The sequence below is a fragment of the Ptiloglossa arizonensis genome, chromosome 1 (genome assembly GCF_051014685.1).
Source record: "Ptiloglossa arizonensis isolate GNS036 chromosome 1, iyPtiAriz1_principal, whole genome shotgun sequence".
Taxonomy (NCBI): domain Eukaryota; kingdom Metazoa; phylum Arthropoda; class Insecta; order Hymenoptera; family Colletidae; genus Ptiloglossa; species Ptiloglossa arizonensis.
This window is the reverse complement of record NC_135048.1, coordinates 16,459,689-16,479,017: the sequence shown is the minus strand read 5'-3', so window position 1 is coordinate 16,479,017 and position 19,329 is coordinate 16,459,689. Positions and strand designations below refer to the sequence as shown.

At 34.7% G+C, this 19,329-nt stretch overlaps 1 protein-coding gene across 3 annotated transcripts in view; it reads right to left on the bottom strand.

The window, feature by feature from the left end:
- Window positions 1-19,329, bottom strand: part of LOC143148448 (protein Wnt-5b) — a 29,456-nt gene that overhangs the window by 1,393 nt on the left and 8,734 nt on the right. For all 3 annotated transcript variants that reach the window (XM_076314780.1, XM_076314789.1, XM_076314798.1), the window contains exons 3-7: window positions 11,658-11,743; window positions 2,252-2,517; window positions 776-956; window positions 277-388; window positions 18-120 (exon numbers count right to left, since the gene is read on the bottom strand). In XM_076314780.1, the coding sequence (XP_076170895.1) occupies window positions 18-120; window positions 277-388; window positions 776-956; window positions 2,252-2,517; window positions 11,658-11,743 (748 nt within the window). The remainder of the gene's footprint in view (window positions 1-17; window positions 121-276; window positions 389-775; window positions 957-2,251; window positions 2,518-11,657; window positions 11,744-19,329) is intronic.

Genomic DNA, 19,329 nt, shown 5'->3' with positions numbered 1-19,329 from the left:
GAAAACGAAAAACATACCGATTTCTCGAAATGATGCCAATTGTTGCCAACAAGTAATCAAACTACAACTTCCAGAAACCCCGTGGCACTTGCATGTCACCTTGGACCTTTTGATAATAGCCTGTGAACATTTTATTATTGTTAATTTTCACGTGCTCGGTACTTCGTTTGTATACGTTTTTACTCTACCATTGTAAAAACGAAACTTCTTTTTTTTCTTTACTTACGCGTCATTGGGCAAATTGATTCTATGAAGTTAAGAAAGAGCAAACTTTACCCTGCGACCAGCTTCGTTATTATGAAGATTCATCAGGCTCCTGCCTTGTTCTCGACTTCCCCTTTTAAAGCTGCGTTCGCGTTCCCTTACATCGACGAACGCCTGCGTAAATCTAAAACAATTAAAGACATACTTTTCGTACACTCTTGTCAATATTAAATTTCATATAATATATCTATCGAAAGCTTAAATGAAGTTATTTTAGAAATGATATTAAAGATCCAGGGTATATGCAGGGTGTTGTCGAATTGATGGTACCAGTCGAAAAGGGATCACATTTCATAAATGACATTTTTTCATACGGAGCTCCATTGTTTTTTTTTTTAGAAACATTTAAAAAATTTTCATATTTTATATTAATATTTTTAGAAAATATCAGTCGGGCCATTTTCTGCGGATACAAAAACAATGAAAATATTTATTATCTCCAAGTAAAGAAACAAATTTACATCCGAATTAAATCAAAAGCTTAACTGAAAAGAAATCTCCGACTACTTACTTGTAACCGTACTCGAGGTTGTCTCCACAACCTCCCCAAATCCAATGTCGATCCAAATCTCGAGGTCTGCTGCTTCTGGAACAGCCACACGAGGATAACTGTCCGTCTCTGCAGGATCGACTGATCGAATAGACTACTCCTGCAGCTGTGATTGCATGAACGAACGCAGTTTCCCTGCTAGCTATGAAAAAAAGAGGAATCATTCATTCGACAATTTCAGGCACAATTTTGTGATAAATAGATCGATGAAAAACTTGAGAAACCAATTTATACGAAACTGGAGAGAGAAGTTTGAATAAAAACAATTTACAATCAAATTACTTATGAGAAGTCTTTATAATTTTGATTGGACGTTTAGTCAACATTTTACATAAAATAAACGACCAGAGGTAGAAATATGTTCTATTTGGTGAATTTTTATGGTTTCGAAATAGATTTAGGAATTTATGGAATATTTAAGGGCCAATTTCACCCCATACGTTTGCATTTTCAGTGGTTGTACAACCATGTCGATTTGTTTTTTTACAAAAGCGATTCTCTCGTGGCTCTTGTTAATATTAATGCAAAATTGTGTTACAAGGAAGCAGGAATTATTTTTATTCATTTTGTATTAATAATTAACATACATAGAATTATTTAAAATTACCAGCTACACTTATCTTGTGGTGTAAAATACTACCAATGTTAGTATTTGTGAGTATTTAAAAAATAGCACAATTATGTTCTTTTGTATCGCAAATTTGATCCTTAAAACTGGTAGCGATTTATCAACTCATCATTAGTCATTCAAATGATGAATCTAATAATTTTTGTAATCTTAGTAAATTTTCATTTTTGATTAGTGCAAAAAGTTCATTGTTTTTATATTAAGCTCTGTCTTGGATGAAGTTACTAATTTTCATTCGATGAAAGGAAATGGTGTATCCATTGCCGTATGAAATGTAAGTAACATATGTTTCTTTCCCTGTCAATTGGGTGCCTTATTATTTTCATTGGACACCAACTATTCGTTCTATAGTGTTAAAATAAAAGTGAATGAATTCGTCTCCATGTAAACGATTGTTTATCCTTTCAACATATTTAAAAAATTCGAGTAACTTATCGGTAGGGTATATAAAGTATTTTTTATTAAATACGTATCACTCCATTGTAATTGTTACATATAATAACTTCGACTTCACCGATTTCAACGGCGTTGATATGCGTTGATTGGGATGATGTTTCTGAATGTTTCGATGTAAAAATCAATTATCCCTCGCTCTTAGATTCTCAGAGCACAATTTTTAGAAATTACGAATCGTTTCGCACATTCGTGCGCGTGGATTGCAACTCACGCGAGCATCGGGTTGCCTGTTACCAGGAGTGCATCGATTAGAAGCAAAGAGGAAAATAACGAGTATAAAATTATCTGTGAACGATTTGGACACGTGATACAATGAAATTGTCTAAGTAAAAGAATTTTTAGAGGTAGCTTACCTAATCTGAGCATGGGTCCAAACACGGACTCGTCATGAACAGTGGAACAATTCCACCTTCGATCGCGGAATTGATGCTGGCACTCGAGGATCCCAAACTTGGCGCCTCTTGCTACGATCGGCATGTGATCCACGGAAAGCTGACATAGTTTTCCCTGGCCCTGAGAGAGACCTTTTAGCCCGTGGCAGATACTAGCCGCTGCTACGTCGTAGGTTTCTATCATTTGAGTGGTCTCAAGTTGCGGAAAATGTTGCAAACCGACGTTTCTGTTAACACGAAGTAACATCAAACGAATTTAGTATTGGCTGTATCGTATCAAAAGTCTGTGGTGTATTACCGAATCCGTTAAAAATATTTCAACGTCGTTAAAGTCTCTATTCATTAACGTCCCTGTGAAGTTCTTTAACAAATAAAAATTCCTCAAATTATTAATATATAATGCTTCGATAAATTAAACAAAAATAATGATTGTTTATTTGATACATCGACTGTATTGTATTTTAAAAACAACCGTCTTTTATCGCGGTAGAAGGGGGAGGGGGCGAATAGACCATTTAATCCAGGTGAAAATTTATGTGTCATTGTAATTAGCTTATGATTTAATAATAAAAGTTTAATGAAAAAAATATAAACCAATCGATCTGTTTTCCGAAAGGACTATCAATAACATAATTCAGACGTAGGAGAAAGTTACACAAGAAGATGACCACACTGTATACGATTAACGTTTGTTCGTATACATGTACCTACATATTTTCCTCGAATAAAATCTACATATGCGAAGAATGCACAGGTTTCGTAAAATTTCCCGTTAAATATTAATAATAACGTAATTTACTAATTATTTATGAAAATAATAAGATCGTTTGATTACTATTGAACTAGATCATTAGATGAACTAGAACTAGATCGTATGATCATTAGATCGGCCCAATGATCGCTATTTTTATCATTTATTAACCGATGATACGGTCGATTATTTAATTCGTTATTTAAATATATTTAATCCTTTGATTTATTTCCATTAACAATAACAATTATAAAATTGTCGCCGAGTTCGGTCGTATTTGCAATAAATAAATGTTCGAGTATCGCGGTTCAATTATCAATAACTGTGAAAGATGTTTACTTCGAGAAATACTTTATTTCGTGTTTTGGCATCTCAGTCTCGTTCAATACAATTTATTGATACATTGTTTCGCGCGTTTTCGAATTGTATTAACATTTTTCGTTACGGTTGTGATCACGATCGATCGCGAGCTCCGTACGATTCGTTTCGTTGTACGTCGGGACGCATAAGGTTAAACTTGGCTTCGATCCCAATAAATTGTAGTTTCCGTACAAAAGGCACGTTCAATTCCTGCCGAACGCGTCTCAATCTCGGTCCACCCTTTGTTAAACATCGTGTGCCCCTCCTCTTCCAAAACGCGAGCACAAACGCGGTTCAATTTCTATAAATTTGTTACGCCGATTATACAAATTCGATGCAGGAGAGCGGTGGGCGAACAACGGGTCTTTGCGCCGATTTTTAATGGCACATTTGTGAGTCAACCGAGCGAGAGATGATGGAACGATCCCGTCACAGACAAGAGTCAGGAGGTCTCCGCCGGGGCTACCAATCCGGAGAGCCGAAACGGTCGCCCGTAAACGTTTCAGAGACGATACGGGTACACTTGAATGCGCTAATATCGCCAATCAAGCACACGGAATGCATTCTAGCGATCTCTACGCGCAGGGTACCGGTGACTACAATGCGTGGGAAACAATAGGAAAGCAAGTCTCGTTGCACGATTCTGTATTTTTTAATTTCTGATATAAGGGCTGTTGTAACAGGGTGCAATTAAAAGCGATTCAAAGCTCGTCGCATTGTATATACATTTTTTTCTTTCTATTTTAGGCTTTGCGCGCGGTGAATAATTTGAAAGAGTGTAAATCGAACGTACGTAAATGTACAATCGTTGAAAATAAAGTGCAACTCATACACGAACGATTTATCAACGGTACGATCTACGAATTGGGTCCGAAGAGATACACTTTTCGAGTAAACGAGTCGATTGTATTATTATTTACAAGTTTTTCTTCTGTAATTGTTTGTAATTGCGCACGATGCGAGTGAAATGAAACATTTTGTTGGAGTTATCTTTGGTAATTTGAAATCTACTGGGTTACGCGAAAGAAAAAAAAGAAAGAAGTACTATTAGAAATCAGGGACCGAATTGTATCGCTATGACGTTGTTGGACGACATTTATGAGACGGAAGGAGAAATGAGAAATTAGTGTAAAGAATACAAATCGATTGCGACCACTTGATATGGACAGAGTCGAGCATTGTTCTAATATCTTTAAATAAATCTTTATCCAGATAATTACACGAATAAAATTGTTTTATTTGAATATTTTATCCGGACTAATGTAGATAGGTAGTTATTTATTTTCTCGTTGTGTAAACGATAACATATGTACAATACATAATATTTATTCGGTAGTATACATATACGTAGTATATTGCATATAATAGTACGTTGCATATAATGCATGCTATGGGATGTTATCTAGTATGTGTATGTATGTACTAGTTTGTTCAATAAGTTTTGTCGTTCGACGAATAGTGTGGATTATTACTATGTGTGGTACATTGGCGAACATGATAAAAGAAAAATCGTGAACAAAAGAACGTAAAGTAATACAGTTTCCCTGTTAATTAATTCAAAGAATATTATTTTAAACTTAAACGTTCAATACTTAAATAAATTTTCGAATAAACTTTCACCGGGAATGAAAATTGATTTGTAATTCACGGATATTACATTATTCGATATTCTTATTCATTATTCACTATCTAGACAACAATGCACAGAACTCTTTGTCTAATACAATACAATACTTTCAAGATGTTAGGAATCTTGAATGCCTAGATTACTGCAAACAAAGGATGATGATTAAAAACAAATGACATTCTATTCTATCGAATTGAGGTTGGTGGTCGACGCCACGATTCATAGTCGTATTCATAGTCAAACAGTATTTAATTTATTTTCTATTGTTGCAACGGCGTGCATTTCAAAATGAAGTGAGAAAACGTAAACCCGGTTTATCGATATTTTCACGAATATGTAATACATTTGTGTGTACAAGTCAACGCACGTGTACTGTAAAAAGTAAATACCGAACTAATTTGGAAGTTCGTCCATCCTGAACGAATTTTGTAGAAGTTTCGTTGGATAAACAACCGCTTAATCCATTGACTACGGACAACTTCGACATAAAACGTACGCTGTGTGCGGAAAATCTTCTCGTATATTGAGCGTGCATATACGTCGAACGCCTATAGGCGTTTACCGCACAGCATCGACGAAGCGCCTGCAGGCGCCGATTGTAATCAAAAGGTTAAAGGAAAGCTCAAAGGTCTCCTTGGAAGTGATAGAAGAAAGGAGACAGACTAATCGACCGAGGAATGTTTCAATTTAGTTACAACTCACGACAGACTGTATTCATTAATGGACGATCCCATGCAATCCGCAAGACGGTTTCTCTAAAAGCTGCAACGTCGATTCGTGACGAAATACGTTTAGAAATCTGTGAAAAATTAATATCTCCAAATACAAATTCTACAATAGGTATGGATCGTACCCTTTTGAGTATCAATATGCAGTTCTTTAATGGAAAGTAACAGTAGTTGTGGTATTTTTTTATAGTACATTTGTTCCGTAATCACTGATAATAGATCAAATATAATAAAATTTGGCCACTTATTGGGATTTGAGCAAGAGGATGATACTAGATGATTCAACTTTACATGAAATGAAAAGAATGATTTGAAATTATGAAAACCGAAGAGAAACTTTAATATCGATAACAAATAAAGTGTATAGTTTTGCAAAAACAATATATATTGTGAATATCGGATATAGTGAACGATGACATAAATTTTTGGAAAATATACTTACTCAGTACGTGCGGTCAATTTCAATAATAACGTATGTTTCGTTTACGTTAATTGTTATTTATTTAAAATATCGCGTCGCGTATATCGACATCATTCTATAATATCATTCTATAATATAGTGTATCGTGACGGAGAAAAGATTGAGAACTGTTGTGATTAACAGTTCTAATAATGAATCTAACATAATAATCGCATAAATACCTCTCATAATTTCAACTGCAGTCATCGATGCAGGTATAGGTAGTTAAGGAAGGGTGCATAAGGAAAGAAGTATAAATAACGTACAGTCCGTGACAAAAAGGAAACACACCTTGTAGTTCTTAAAGAGTCACGGTACTTTCTAATGCAATGACTTTTTAAAAATACCGATCGTACAATGATCGATAAGTTGAATAAAATTTCAGATATCGGTCGTGCAAGAAAATAAATTCATTAACTCGAGTATTGTATTGGGTTGTTCGAAAAGTCATTTCGTTTTTTTTTTTTTGGTGAAAATGAAACACGATTTTTGTTAGAGTGTATAAACATTTTATTACATTATATATTCCTCATTTTGGAAAACGAAACGACTTTCCGAACAAGCTAATAGAAAGAGTAGATAAATTCGATACGGTAAAATGATACTACGTTCAAATCGTAGTGGTTTATAGACATTCACCTTTTGCTATTATTTTGTTTATTTCTAACTTCGTTAATAAATACATTTCTCTTCAACGAACATTTTCAGTTTTATACAACATATTCCAGTGTAACGAATACTTATGAAGACATTAAACTTATTTCAAACGTGTTTCGAAATAAAGATCGCGTAATACTAGTAATTTCGCGGTATGCTATCGTTTTATCGCGAGTTGTAATTAATACTTTCGTTAAATATTTATCCGTGGACGACCAAGGTTTCAACGTTGTATCTCGGTTCTTTTCGAAGAAGAAACTTGGTAGCTAAAGGGTTAAAGCTCGTGGTCTTTCTCATCGCGACTAAAATGTCCCATGATATAAGATTGTACTAGGGAGTGCATAATAGACAGCATTAATATTCCGGAACACGTTTCGGCTGTGATATATCATCAGCTTTGCACTCCCCTAAAACAATGACGCGGGGAATCACGGGAAGGGAACGATAATATTTCGAAGGATCCAGCCCACGCAAATTCGTGGGGCACTGTGGGCTGCGCCGTCCCAAAAAGTAATGTCTCGTGTCTCTTAAAAGATTGTAGCAACAATCGCACGGCTTCATGTACCGGATGTCCTAAATTGAATTCTATATCCCTACACTCGAGGGAACTTAATCACCTCGCAACGTCCGCATGGAAATTTCTGCACAGGTGCATCGTTTAGGTTAACTGTTATGGTTAAATCGATACCGTTATCTTATACCAACGTAAGGCCCACGTGACGCTTGGATACTTAAATTTAAAGCCCCTAAATTTGAAACATACATCAATCGTTGGATATAACCGAAAGTCCGTGAAGTTCCAATTCGCGTAACTACTTTTGCAATTAACATCCTCGCATGGGTACAACTGTTACGCTTCACGATATAAAGTTAACAAACAGCACGATATTCGAGTAACTGTTCACATCGTGGTATTCGTTATTTCTGCCTGTCACTGGATCGATATTAAAATTACGCACGAGGAAATAGGTAATAAATAAACTGTCTCGGTAGATCGAATATATTAAAAAAAAAAAAAAAAAAAAGAAGAAAGAAAAAAGAAAACGAGAACACGCGGGACAAAACTGTTCTATGCGAAATCGTTTATTCTCTGTACGCACATTCCACGTAGTAATTTTAATTGTACGTTCGTTACATTTTACAGGGGTGTGTTAAAGGGAAGAACGGAAATTAACGCGAAACGATATCTTGTTGCATATTAAAAATCGATGAAACACGTAAACGCGTGTTTTCGGTTGGACTGAAATAGAACGAACGAATTGCTCGCCGGCACGTGGTCTAACATCCAATTAACAAAAATGAAACGTCCTGTAGAAAGTAACACGCGACGGCCAATATACGAACATAGTCCACGGGCTGCGCGCCGCTTTCTTTTCACGTGGGTCGAGAAAAATGCCTCGACGCCACCCTTTAATCTGGCCATTTCGATATCGCCGCGATTTACGTTGAAATAATGCCTCGAGAATGGTGCGGCGTGAATCAATTCATTTCTGGACGCGAACGCGTACACGGTTACAGTGTGCCTGGAATCTAATCTGGATACTGACTCTTAGTCGTGACTTAAGGGGTTGTTACGTTGATACCGGGGAGTAGATTAGCGAGAATAATGCGCGCTTATATTGGTCGGATCATTTTATCGTGCGTGTACCTTTGTACGAGCTGTGTTACATCATTATTATGTGATACGTACGTAGTAATTAATTTGTTTTCTTTATATACGTGTATCGTAAATTACGTAGGGTCTTGATAAGATCGATGACACTTTTGGTCGAGTTTCATTCTACACACGGTGAAAGCAGAAAGTGAACACCCTTCTATCGTCGGTTTCGTTAACCTTTTCGCTTGTACCGCGTGAAACCTTGGCACGTTGAATTTCGTACGTTTTCGGACAGAATGCAAATCGAATTAACGTGTTATTTTGTTCGTTGAACGCGTACCGTTATCCGTTCTCTGGTAGAAAAATTAAAATTTATAGCTTTACGTTGCATTCAAGAAAGTAGTCGAGCTATAGTATTATATTTATCTATCAAGAGATCAGAGAAAGAGTAATTGGAAAATTTTTTGAAAGAATTCCCCTGGAAAAGAATAGGAGTTATTTGACCTCACACGTAGACACTATGATTTTGATCTAATTAAACCGTGATCCAGATAGTATTAAATCGAAGACATTAAATCCCTCGAGGTCTCAACTTAAGCCCAAGTAAGAAGGATTAACTATTATGGAGATGCCACGAGTCCCGCCCATGTGATTAGGCATTTTTATGATCGGGATTGCTTAGAGAAGAGATTATAAAAAAAAATGTTGTAATGACCCGAAGGGTCAATGACTACGTAACAACTATCGGAAATGTGTCTTTGGGTTTGTTCGTGACTTGTGTCGAATTTATTTAAAAATGTTTCAAAACGATATATGAACTTAATGAACGTAAACTTTTGTTACGAGAGAAATCTTTTCGACTTTTTTTTCTTCGAAGAAAAGAAATTCCAAAGGATTGAAAACTATGGAGCTTCAAACGATAATGTATACCGATTTGAAAAATTCACTTCTACAAGGTTGCTAGCGAATTATTTTAAACTTTCATAAAGGGAACATTTGCAATATAGATTTCATAGATAAATAACGCTTGCAATATAGATTTCATAGATACATAACGTTTGCAATATAGATTTCGTACATAAATAACGTTTGCAATATAGATTTCATAGATAAATAATGTTTGCAATTAAGATTTCATAGATAAATAACGCTTGCAAAATAGATTTCGTAGATAAATAACATTTGCAATAAAACCGTAGGCGTCGAAAGCTTTGCAATGAATACGACCATTTAAACGCGGACAACCTAATATTATTTACGACCACTTGGCGGTGGAAGCAAGAAGAATATAGAGAGTCTTCGCTTTCGAATCGTTTTCAATCGGCGAGGAAAATCCGCGTTCTTCCGGATTTCTCAAAAATCCGGTTACGAGATCAACCATGAAGGTCTGCCCGACACGATGGAAATTCTACGCGATAGAAAAACTATACCGATCCCGGGACTATTCACTGATTGGTCATGGACGCGTAGGGGTGGAACGCAAGGGCGAGAAGGGCAATTCAGAAATTAGACACACCGTTGCCAGGGGTACGTTGAAAATGAGACAGGACTGTTCCGAAAAATTCTTTGATCGGGTTCCCACGACGCGCTTCTCGTCGCGTCGTTGCACAAAGAGCTATAAATTATAGCAGTTGCGCGAGCAATTTTTGTCGGATTTCGATGGGGTTAGCGGACCCTACCTTTCTCTTCACGACATATTAATTTATCGATTACGTCGCGGATACCAGCGTTGCGATCTCCGATTTGTTCCTCGGCGATTGTGCGAAGTAATCGGGTAATTTGCACGGGGTACAAATTTCATGGAACATTATTCCCATCCCTTCTATAACTTTCTGCGGAGAATTATCTTCGTTCTGGAATTCTTCAAATCGGTCGTTCGTGATATAATTATTTTGTAAAATTATTCGTTTTATCTGTTGGTCGATATTAACGGTTCCTTTTTGAATTTGTATGTACGTACTAGCGTTTAGGGAGTCGAGCTCATCGAAAAGCGATCATTCAATGTGGAGTGTTGCTTTTAACTTTTACCATGATAATGTTTTATCACATTACCATGATAATGTTAGTGTATAGATATGTTATTGGTACTGATCGTATTGTAATTAATATTGTTTTTTATTTCTCGCGACATATTCGACAAACATTCGTAAACAATACATTATTTAAGAACCACTGCGTTGTGAGTTTCTTTGTTTATTTTAATTCGTAAAGTAAAGATCCATCTCGTGCGTTTCTTTGGAAGCATTGTATTCCGGTCTTGTGACTTAATATCGTTTTTTTTTAAATTAATCTAAGCCGGTAATTAATTTAATTGTTATTATCTAAAATTCTTCTGACTTAAAGAAATTGGACTTGAACGTAACAATAGTTAGTACATTGTTATTTCTAACAATGTCTATTTTTGTAGAATCATTTTTATTATTTATATTTATAAACGCATGAATCATTAATGGTTATTATCGATTTGTCGTTGTTTTATCAGAGCTGTTTCCATAGTATTGTATTCTTAAGGAATTCAATGACTTTCTTACTTTTCTATGGCAACTGCAGGTTGCTCTTAACGGTAAATAGAACTCTATAAATAGACAACAAGAAGAATTTCCTCGATATGGGGCTTATTACTATGTATTATGAAGAGTATACCAAATACTATGGTAACTATTTTCCGTTTAAATTTCAGGATATATTTTTCTAAAAATTCAATTCTTTTCAAATTATTAAGGTATTGAAATTTGTACAATTTCTACAAATAACTTGATGGTTTTCTTACAATTTCTCCAATATTGGGATATATGTCTAAGAAAGAAACTTTCACTTCATATTTAGTGGATTAAAGTTGTTTTTTCTTTTTATCGTTCATACGTATCAGTTTGTTGTTTCTTTGCATTTTGTTCTAATCGATACTGTTTTTGTAACTAATCGATACAATATTAATAAAGCATCAGGTAACGTAAGATAATATTAATAATGTATTAGGTAACATTAGATAAATTCCTATTAATATAATGTTTCATCGGGTTTGCTGAGTCAGATATTATTAAAATGGAGAGGATATCAGTTAGAGAAACAGAAACCGCGAAAATTAAGGATACTGTAATTTAGACAATGCATATCAATATCGAGAAGTTGAACATTGAACATTTCCGTTTCAAAAATTAACAGTTTTAAACAAAATACTGTTACTCACATCCATGTTCCTGGTACCATCGATGCTGCGTCGATGAGTAACAATTGTAAAGCGATGAGCAAGGTGCTGCAAATCGCCATTTTTATCTGAAAAGTAATTTAACAGTAAGTACCAATTTATAAGTTTTTATACTACATATTATTAATAAATCTCCTGTTAAAATAAGGCGAAAGTTAACATTAAACGCAACGGTTGTGTATTAAAAATAATAAAACTATACGAACGATTCAGAGATTTCTAATAACAATTATACAACTTGTTGCCAATGCTTTTTTCATTTAAAGTTTATACTTTACAATTATTATAGATTATGTATACGTGGCCAATATATATTTCTTCTCACGTATAATGCGAATATAATAATAATATTCTAATGTCCTTTATTTATATATTTTTGTAGTAGATATCGAAAATTATTTTTGTTTATTTCTAAAATTTACTAAATGCGCTTCGAAAAGGTTTAAAAAACGTAATCAACTATTACAAATGGTTCGTTTGGTATACGTTAAAAAATGTATATTTCGTTAAAAATAACCTCCGTCCTTTAAATCTTCAACATTATTTTCCAGTATTTTTTATTCGCGAACAATCAATACGAATGAATTGCAATGGTATTGATTTACGATATCTCGAAAACGTATAGTCCATTGGTAAGTGCAAATGTTTCGTACGGTACAAATACAATTGCAACATTTTTTTATAAGTTTTCTCAGATATTTGTTTGTTTATAAATGCGAAAAAATTGTGAAATGTCCTATTGACGATTTCGCAGGACACGTCTAAGTGGTAATATTAAGTGCATCACCCGGTATACCTGACCAGTACGTGAGCACACGTAAGGTACGTGTATACCAGTTCTGTGGGCAGTAAGCACGCCGAGGACTCGGCTTGGAACGAAAGACACCTAAGTCCAGACGATTATGGTACATCGATTCGACATTACACCTTGCTCGCTCCTGAAGCGACTCGCGAGACTCTTCGGTTCTTGCTCTCGACTCGGTGCTGCGAGACTGGTTAATAGAAACTATGAACTTGAGTCACGAGTCGCAAACTCTATAACTTTTCATTTTACACTGTTACGCTGTCGCGATATGGGAAGTGTGTGCACCGATGAGTAACGTTCGCGACAATCTTGTGTTTATGATTTGTGGATTTCTTTCCTTTTTTCTTAACTGTACTAGCGTAAAAAGTATCATAATAGTCATGGTCTCGAGCATTGTATTTAGAATATTTTTAATGTCATTTAGATCCTCATCAATAATATAATGCATTTGTTTAAAATCGTATAGAAATAAAAGAGAGATTTTCATTTATATGAAACACGTTAACATGGAAGTAAAAAGAAATTTGTTTGGAGACGATATTTTTAAAAATTTACTTACATCTGGACGAAAGAAAGGATAATCGAGTAATATAAATATAACTTAACGAAGTTTAGGGAAATTTTTATTAATATTAAATTTGTTCTACTAAATAAACGTTGAAGTAACAATGTATTTAACACTGTAAATGTGAGAAAAAAATGTTGTCGTTTAAATTTATATAATAATACGTATTATAGAATAATCGAGAAAAAGTAATTATTGTATTGTAAAAGTATATGTATGTATAATACTTTATATGGGTGTAATAATAAATTTCGTTACAAACCATTATTATGATTTCTTCTTACATACTTTTTATCGAAGAAACGCTATTTATGCGAAGATGCACTAATCGAGAATACACGAGGATCTTGCATTGAAAGTACGAGGCTTGGTGTGAAAATAACGAGATTAAATTCGTCGAAATTTAATTCTTAATAAAATTATGTAATATTTACTTTATATGAGACCTGGTCAATGCTTATGTTGTTATAAAAAATTTCATTAAAACGTACGCGTATTTAACTCATCTTCAAAGTCGAGTTCATCGAAAACAAAGATTACTGCGGGTTTCAACTTGCTCACAGTGGGTTTCAAACAGCATGGAAAGTTAGACGAAAGGAAACGTGACACGATTTCCTATATCAAAGAACAAATTACAGCCTTCCTTGTCAAATCGCCGCAGGCTTGAGACTTAGCCACGACAACTTAAGGGGTAGAAAGGTGATTCTTAAATCGAACGCTGATATCTTCAGTTCGTTCAAAGAAACAGTAAGTACGAGTAAGGTACAGTTAAAGGGGGAGAGATAACCATGTGACAACTTGAAGGACAGGTATATTCATGTTAAAGTAGCTGTGTCTCGTAAATCTCTATCCTTGTGTTCTGAAATATATCTGTAAGGACGAATAAGGTATAGTTAAAAGGGGAGAGATAACCATGTGACAACTTGAAGGACAGGTATATTCATGTTAAAGTAGCTGTGTCTCGAAAATCTCTATTCTTGTGTTCCGAAATATACCTGTAAATGATTGGTACCGTTTTAAAAACATCTTGCATGTGAAAACCAAGTTCTCACCCCTCCTTTGAACAATTTTAAAGAAATTTATTTCTTTCGTTTCGTACGAATTAAATTTTATGAACGAGTTTACACGTTCAAAGGAGTAAATGATTAATCAGCGAATCAAAAAGTTCGGCCCGATTATGGTATACTGATTCTTGCGTTACACCTTGCTCGACCACGATGGGTGGCTGTTGCTTTCAGGTTTGCTCGCTGCGACTGGTTAATATATCTCGTGGAGTGAAGTTACGAAGTCATAAATATTGTAACTTTTAATCCTGTCTTGTAATTTCAACCAGGTGGCCGCACAGCCGATTAAACGTGATTGCAAACGGAATCTTTTTAAGGAAACGGAGCAACCAGTCATCGATGAAAAAAATTAGGAAGCAACGCAACCAAATCATTTGGCAAGTAATAATGTATTAATTGCTCGATGTGAACAAATTAGAATTACCCTTACGGTTCAACATTTGTTACAGATTTTGCATAATCGATCGACGTCATCGATTCTTTATAAAAAATGAGGAAACTTTTCGTTCTTCCAATATTTAGGTGGAATATTTACATCGTAAATACCATTCATTGTTTTAAAAAATTATACACGACTGTTTTGTTCTTTCCAGGATCAATGATCTCATATCAATGTTTAGTCGATATACGTATATAAAGCTCTAATGTTTTTATCTTAATTTATCTTAACTCCATTTATCTTGAAAGCCAGTGATCTACGACCAAAAGGGGATGTTTCTCATGGATTCTGTCTAAATTGGAGATAAGAAGAAATGATTTTTTTTTTAAACATTTTCCAAAAGATTTAAGTGTTAAATCTAATTTTATTATCCTGAAAAGATTATAGCGAAATTTTTTAAATTGACAATATTATAGGACTTTCAATCAAACTCTCTGTATATTTTAACATTATTTACAATTTTTTACTTTGTATATGCGCAACTAGAATTTTTGTGATTCTGTTATTCAGAATGATCAGAACGAGAACTATCGTGTCGATCGCGACAAGTATATTTTTGTAAATACAATCTAGAGAGATTTCTTACTCGTTAAAATCTATAAATGGTAATTGTAAGTAAAACTTGTTAAAAAATTGTATTTTCACTTCTGGTCTCCTATTTGTATGTTCAACTAAGTTTAACGTATAAATACATTTAAGTGCAACGTTTAAAAACGAGTTCGTATAAAAAAGTAATCGGAATTTATCCAGCTAGATTAAACGAAAAGTTGTATTGTCGATGTCTTAATATATTTAAATTCACATTTAAATTAAACTGTTATTTTGCATTAGCGACCGATACAGCGATACGCGCGCGGCATCGCTTTGAAGTTTCGGTCAGTGATCGCGAGTAATGCAAGACTCGTACGCTGTTGCTCTATCTCACTCATTCTTGGTGTATCGTACTCGCACCATCGGATGGTACACTTGTACTTCTTGACTCGATAAACATCGCGACTGATATAAATAATACGATACTCATTTCCCGTCTGAGTTTTCAACATAAAGCGTGATGTCGCGCGAAATAAAAGTTTGCTCCTATTTTAATACACTACGATTTGACCATATTTATTTTCAGATTCACTTTCACGAGTTAGTTTCTTCCGAGGAACGACAACTATATAATCGAACGTACACCCTCAGCTATTCGAATTTATTCAAATATAAAACAACTCTTACAGTTACGTTCATCTGTAACAGAAAAATAAAAGAATTAAAAGACGAATCGTTCGTTCGTTCGGGTATGGTGTGCTCCAATTACATTAAAATTGTTTCTGACCAAGTCGGATTGCTGATTGTTCGAATGATCATTTTGAGATAATGTTATTCAAGTAACCCATAAGCCTGGTTTCGCGTAATATTGCATTATATAATACGACGGAAATAGATCATTCCACATTCTGGTTTCACTTTAGTAGTTCCGTCGTTGAAATTTTCTCGAGTAGCACATCTGAAACACCGTGTATATCCACGTTTATCTAGCCCACGCGATCGGGCAGAATATTAGCCGGTATATAAAATGCATTTGTGATCACGACAGGAATGTAAATGGCGTACTTCAGCACGTCTCTCGCGGGGCCGGCCTCGAATTATCAGCAATAAAGTATCTCGCTGGCGTGTTGAACAAGACATGACCGGCGGTAGTGCAAGCACCGCTACATTTGTTGCTGAATGAGCTGGTCGAGCAGCGACGCTGATCGTTGATCCTGCGCAGCTGGATGATAGCATGCTGGCTATAATGATCATAAAAGATCGTTGGTCTAATATTAAAGGTGCACATGACGTTCTTCGGCCACTAGAGTCCGTAAGCAACAAAAAGAAACCTGTACGGTTTCAGGGAAACTCGACTCGGTACAATTAGGTGCGATTTTCAGGGTCACTGTAACGTCGTATTTAACTATTTAAGGGGCTGTTTAATCTTTATACCACTGCTTCGCACTCTTTCGTAAAAATGTTATTAATTGACATCTTTCTCTACACGTTACATCTTTCTTTTCGAAATAATCGAATAAAAATTAGGAGAAACACTCACAGGGGATCCTAATATCGTACACGATCCTCATATCTGGAATGACTTCCGCCAAGTTGGATTTCTTTGGTGTTATTTATGAAAGATATAGTTTTCTTGTTGTTTGTAAATAATATTGGTGTATTTTGGATTATGATAAATGAAAGTATTGAAAAGATAGAGAGCTTAAGGATGATCGCATTATAAAAATAATCGACTGTTTTATCTGACCGATGTTGTGTAAAAAGAATGGGAAGTTTTTACGGAAAACAATAAAATTTGAAATTTGTCTTTGTGTCGTATTGTAAGGGCAATTTACCTAGGATTACGTTTGGGTATTCATTAACACCTCGATAAATGTCACAAACTAGTTATAACTCAGAAACTTTTAATGAGTATGGTATTTCATTTCATTCCAGGAATTGATCTTTTTCCATGCAATCAACCATTAATGGACAGTAGCAATTTTTGTATCTTTTATTATACCTTCATGAGAATACTACCAATAGATCGAGGAGATTCTCCCGATGAAAATGAATCAAACACTAGCCTCTTCCAACGATGTTAATTGTACGTTGTTGGAAAAGGAATGGAAATGAAAATCAACTGAATCTTCAATTCAGATATTGAAAAAAACTTTTGAACGTATGTTATTTATTACTATAAAATCGAACGTTTATTAATTCTATGTAAAAATACAATTTTTATAAAACGAGAAGAGTACAAATTCCGGACAAGAATACTTTGAATCAATTCAATTCGAATAGCTAACTTTCGATTTAATTTTCAATAACATTAGTTTTCAATAATATATTTTGATAAGGGACAAAATGCATGTAAGCGGTAACGATGTAGACATGGAAGGATCTAATTAATTGTTAATGTAACTGGTGTTAATGTAATTGGTAATGTAACAGAAGGTAGGAGTAATAACAATAAAATCATTGAATGCTGATTATACCGCTTGCAACAGCTACGAGATAAGATTTGAAAAAATTCTTATACCGTTGTAAATTTACCTTTAAGATTACCGATTATTATTTCATCGAAAGAACTATAAGCAAATGTGAATTCGGACGAATTATCCGTGCACTGATATTTATTACGACGAAAAGAAACGTGAAATTAACGTAAAAAGTTAAACATAATTCCGTTACTTTATTGCTCGTGCTGGCCGTATAAAGAAGCGCAAAAGCAGTCTGCCGCCACCTGACCAGGAAACATTATCGTAACTTCACTGCCGATAAACCTACTGAAATTCTGCGATACACGTTTGCTGGCTATGGGTTTCCGAGTAGAGAGGAAAGTCAGGAATTGATACAAGTGGACGGTGCAACGTTAACATCGCGGTTTAATTCCTGTTAGAGTCGTAATTACGCACGCGATTCAGAAATATAAAGTTGATTTCGAGAAAAATGTAATGCTCATTGGGCTCGCAATTAGACACGCGTTTTAGAATCGTAAACTTTTGGGAAAAATGTACTGTACGAATTGTGAGCAGAGCGTTTTTACATCGTACGAAATATTATGGGTTTCTTTTATCAAAAGAGTGTCTCTATTAACAGGATTTTTCTACTCCTTTTCATTTTTATCAACGGTACGTTTCTTTCGGTGAGGAAGTTGCAAAATTATTCTGGTATATGTAAAGCAAAAAATAGTAACTTAACGACAAAAAAATTGTGCAAGAAAATACTACAATTTCCAAAAGGAAGAAAATTCATTAACCTCTTGCAACGAAAAGATATAATGGCCGCTAATATTCTAAAAGAATTAAATTAATTAGGAAAAAAAAGAAGAAATATCTGAGGGGCGTTTCGAAAAACGATAGGACTGTGAACAAATATCGGAGAAAGGTAATCTTTCTTTTCGTAGTAAAGAATGAGAGACAAAGTACTCTGAAGTAATAATAAATACTGTATTGAAAACAAACAAATATAGAGAACTATTCGCGTAATTTGACGATTTTCAGTAACTCGTAAACTACTCGTTACGTAGTGTACTTCGGGGCAGATATGAAAATTAATGAAAAATGTAGAGTAATATCTTTTCGTAGGAGACCTTGTTCTAAAAAGAATCAATTTTGAAAATTTGTCTACTACGCGAGCACTCTAGTACGACTTGTTAGCTAACGTGTCTGTCCATTACTCGTTACTTCTACTGATATTGGAATTTGTAACATCGACTGTAACATAATACGTACTTACCATTTTCAATTTTCTTCTTATAAAACTCCACACTACAGTTCAGACTTAAAAAGTATATTAAACGCTCAATATGATGAATTACAGTGAAAGAGGTTGAGATTAACAATTATTTAAATATTTACAAGAGAAATTTTACCAATTGGTTATATTAAACCACCAAAGATATTATGCAAAATATACAAAATCGAAGACTGGTCCGATATTAAATATTCTGAAAGAATGATCTAAAATTCGATCTAAAAAGTTATCACATATTTGCCTTTAATGCAAATCCATTCTTTGTCAAGTTTTTGCAACTTCGAGAGCAGCAGATCCGTTTAGATATTCCCTTTTAGGTATTCAGTTAATGCGCGCTGGACAATTTTTCTCCGGTGAGCTTTTACGACTAATTTCCAACAAATATCACGATCCCTTTTGTTGACATTTTCTCTGTTCTCGACGCCGCGAGATTATCTTGGCAGATGATCCCAAAGTGACTGCAAAACTCTACCAGATGATGTTCCGACGCCATCGTCGTCTCGACAATATTC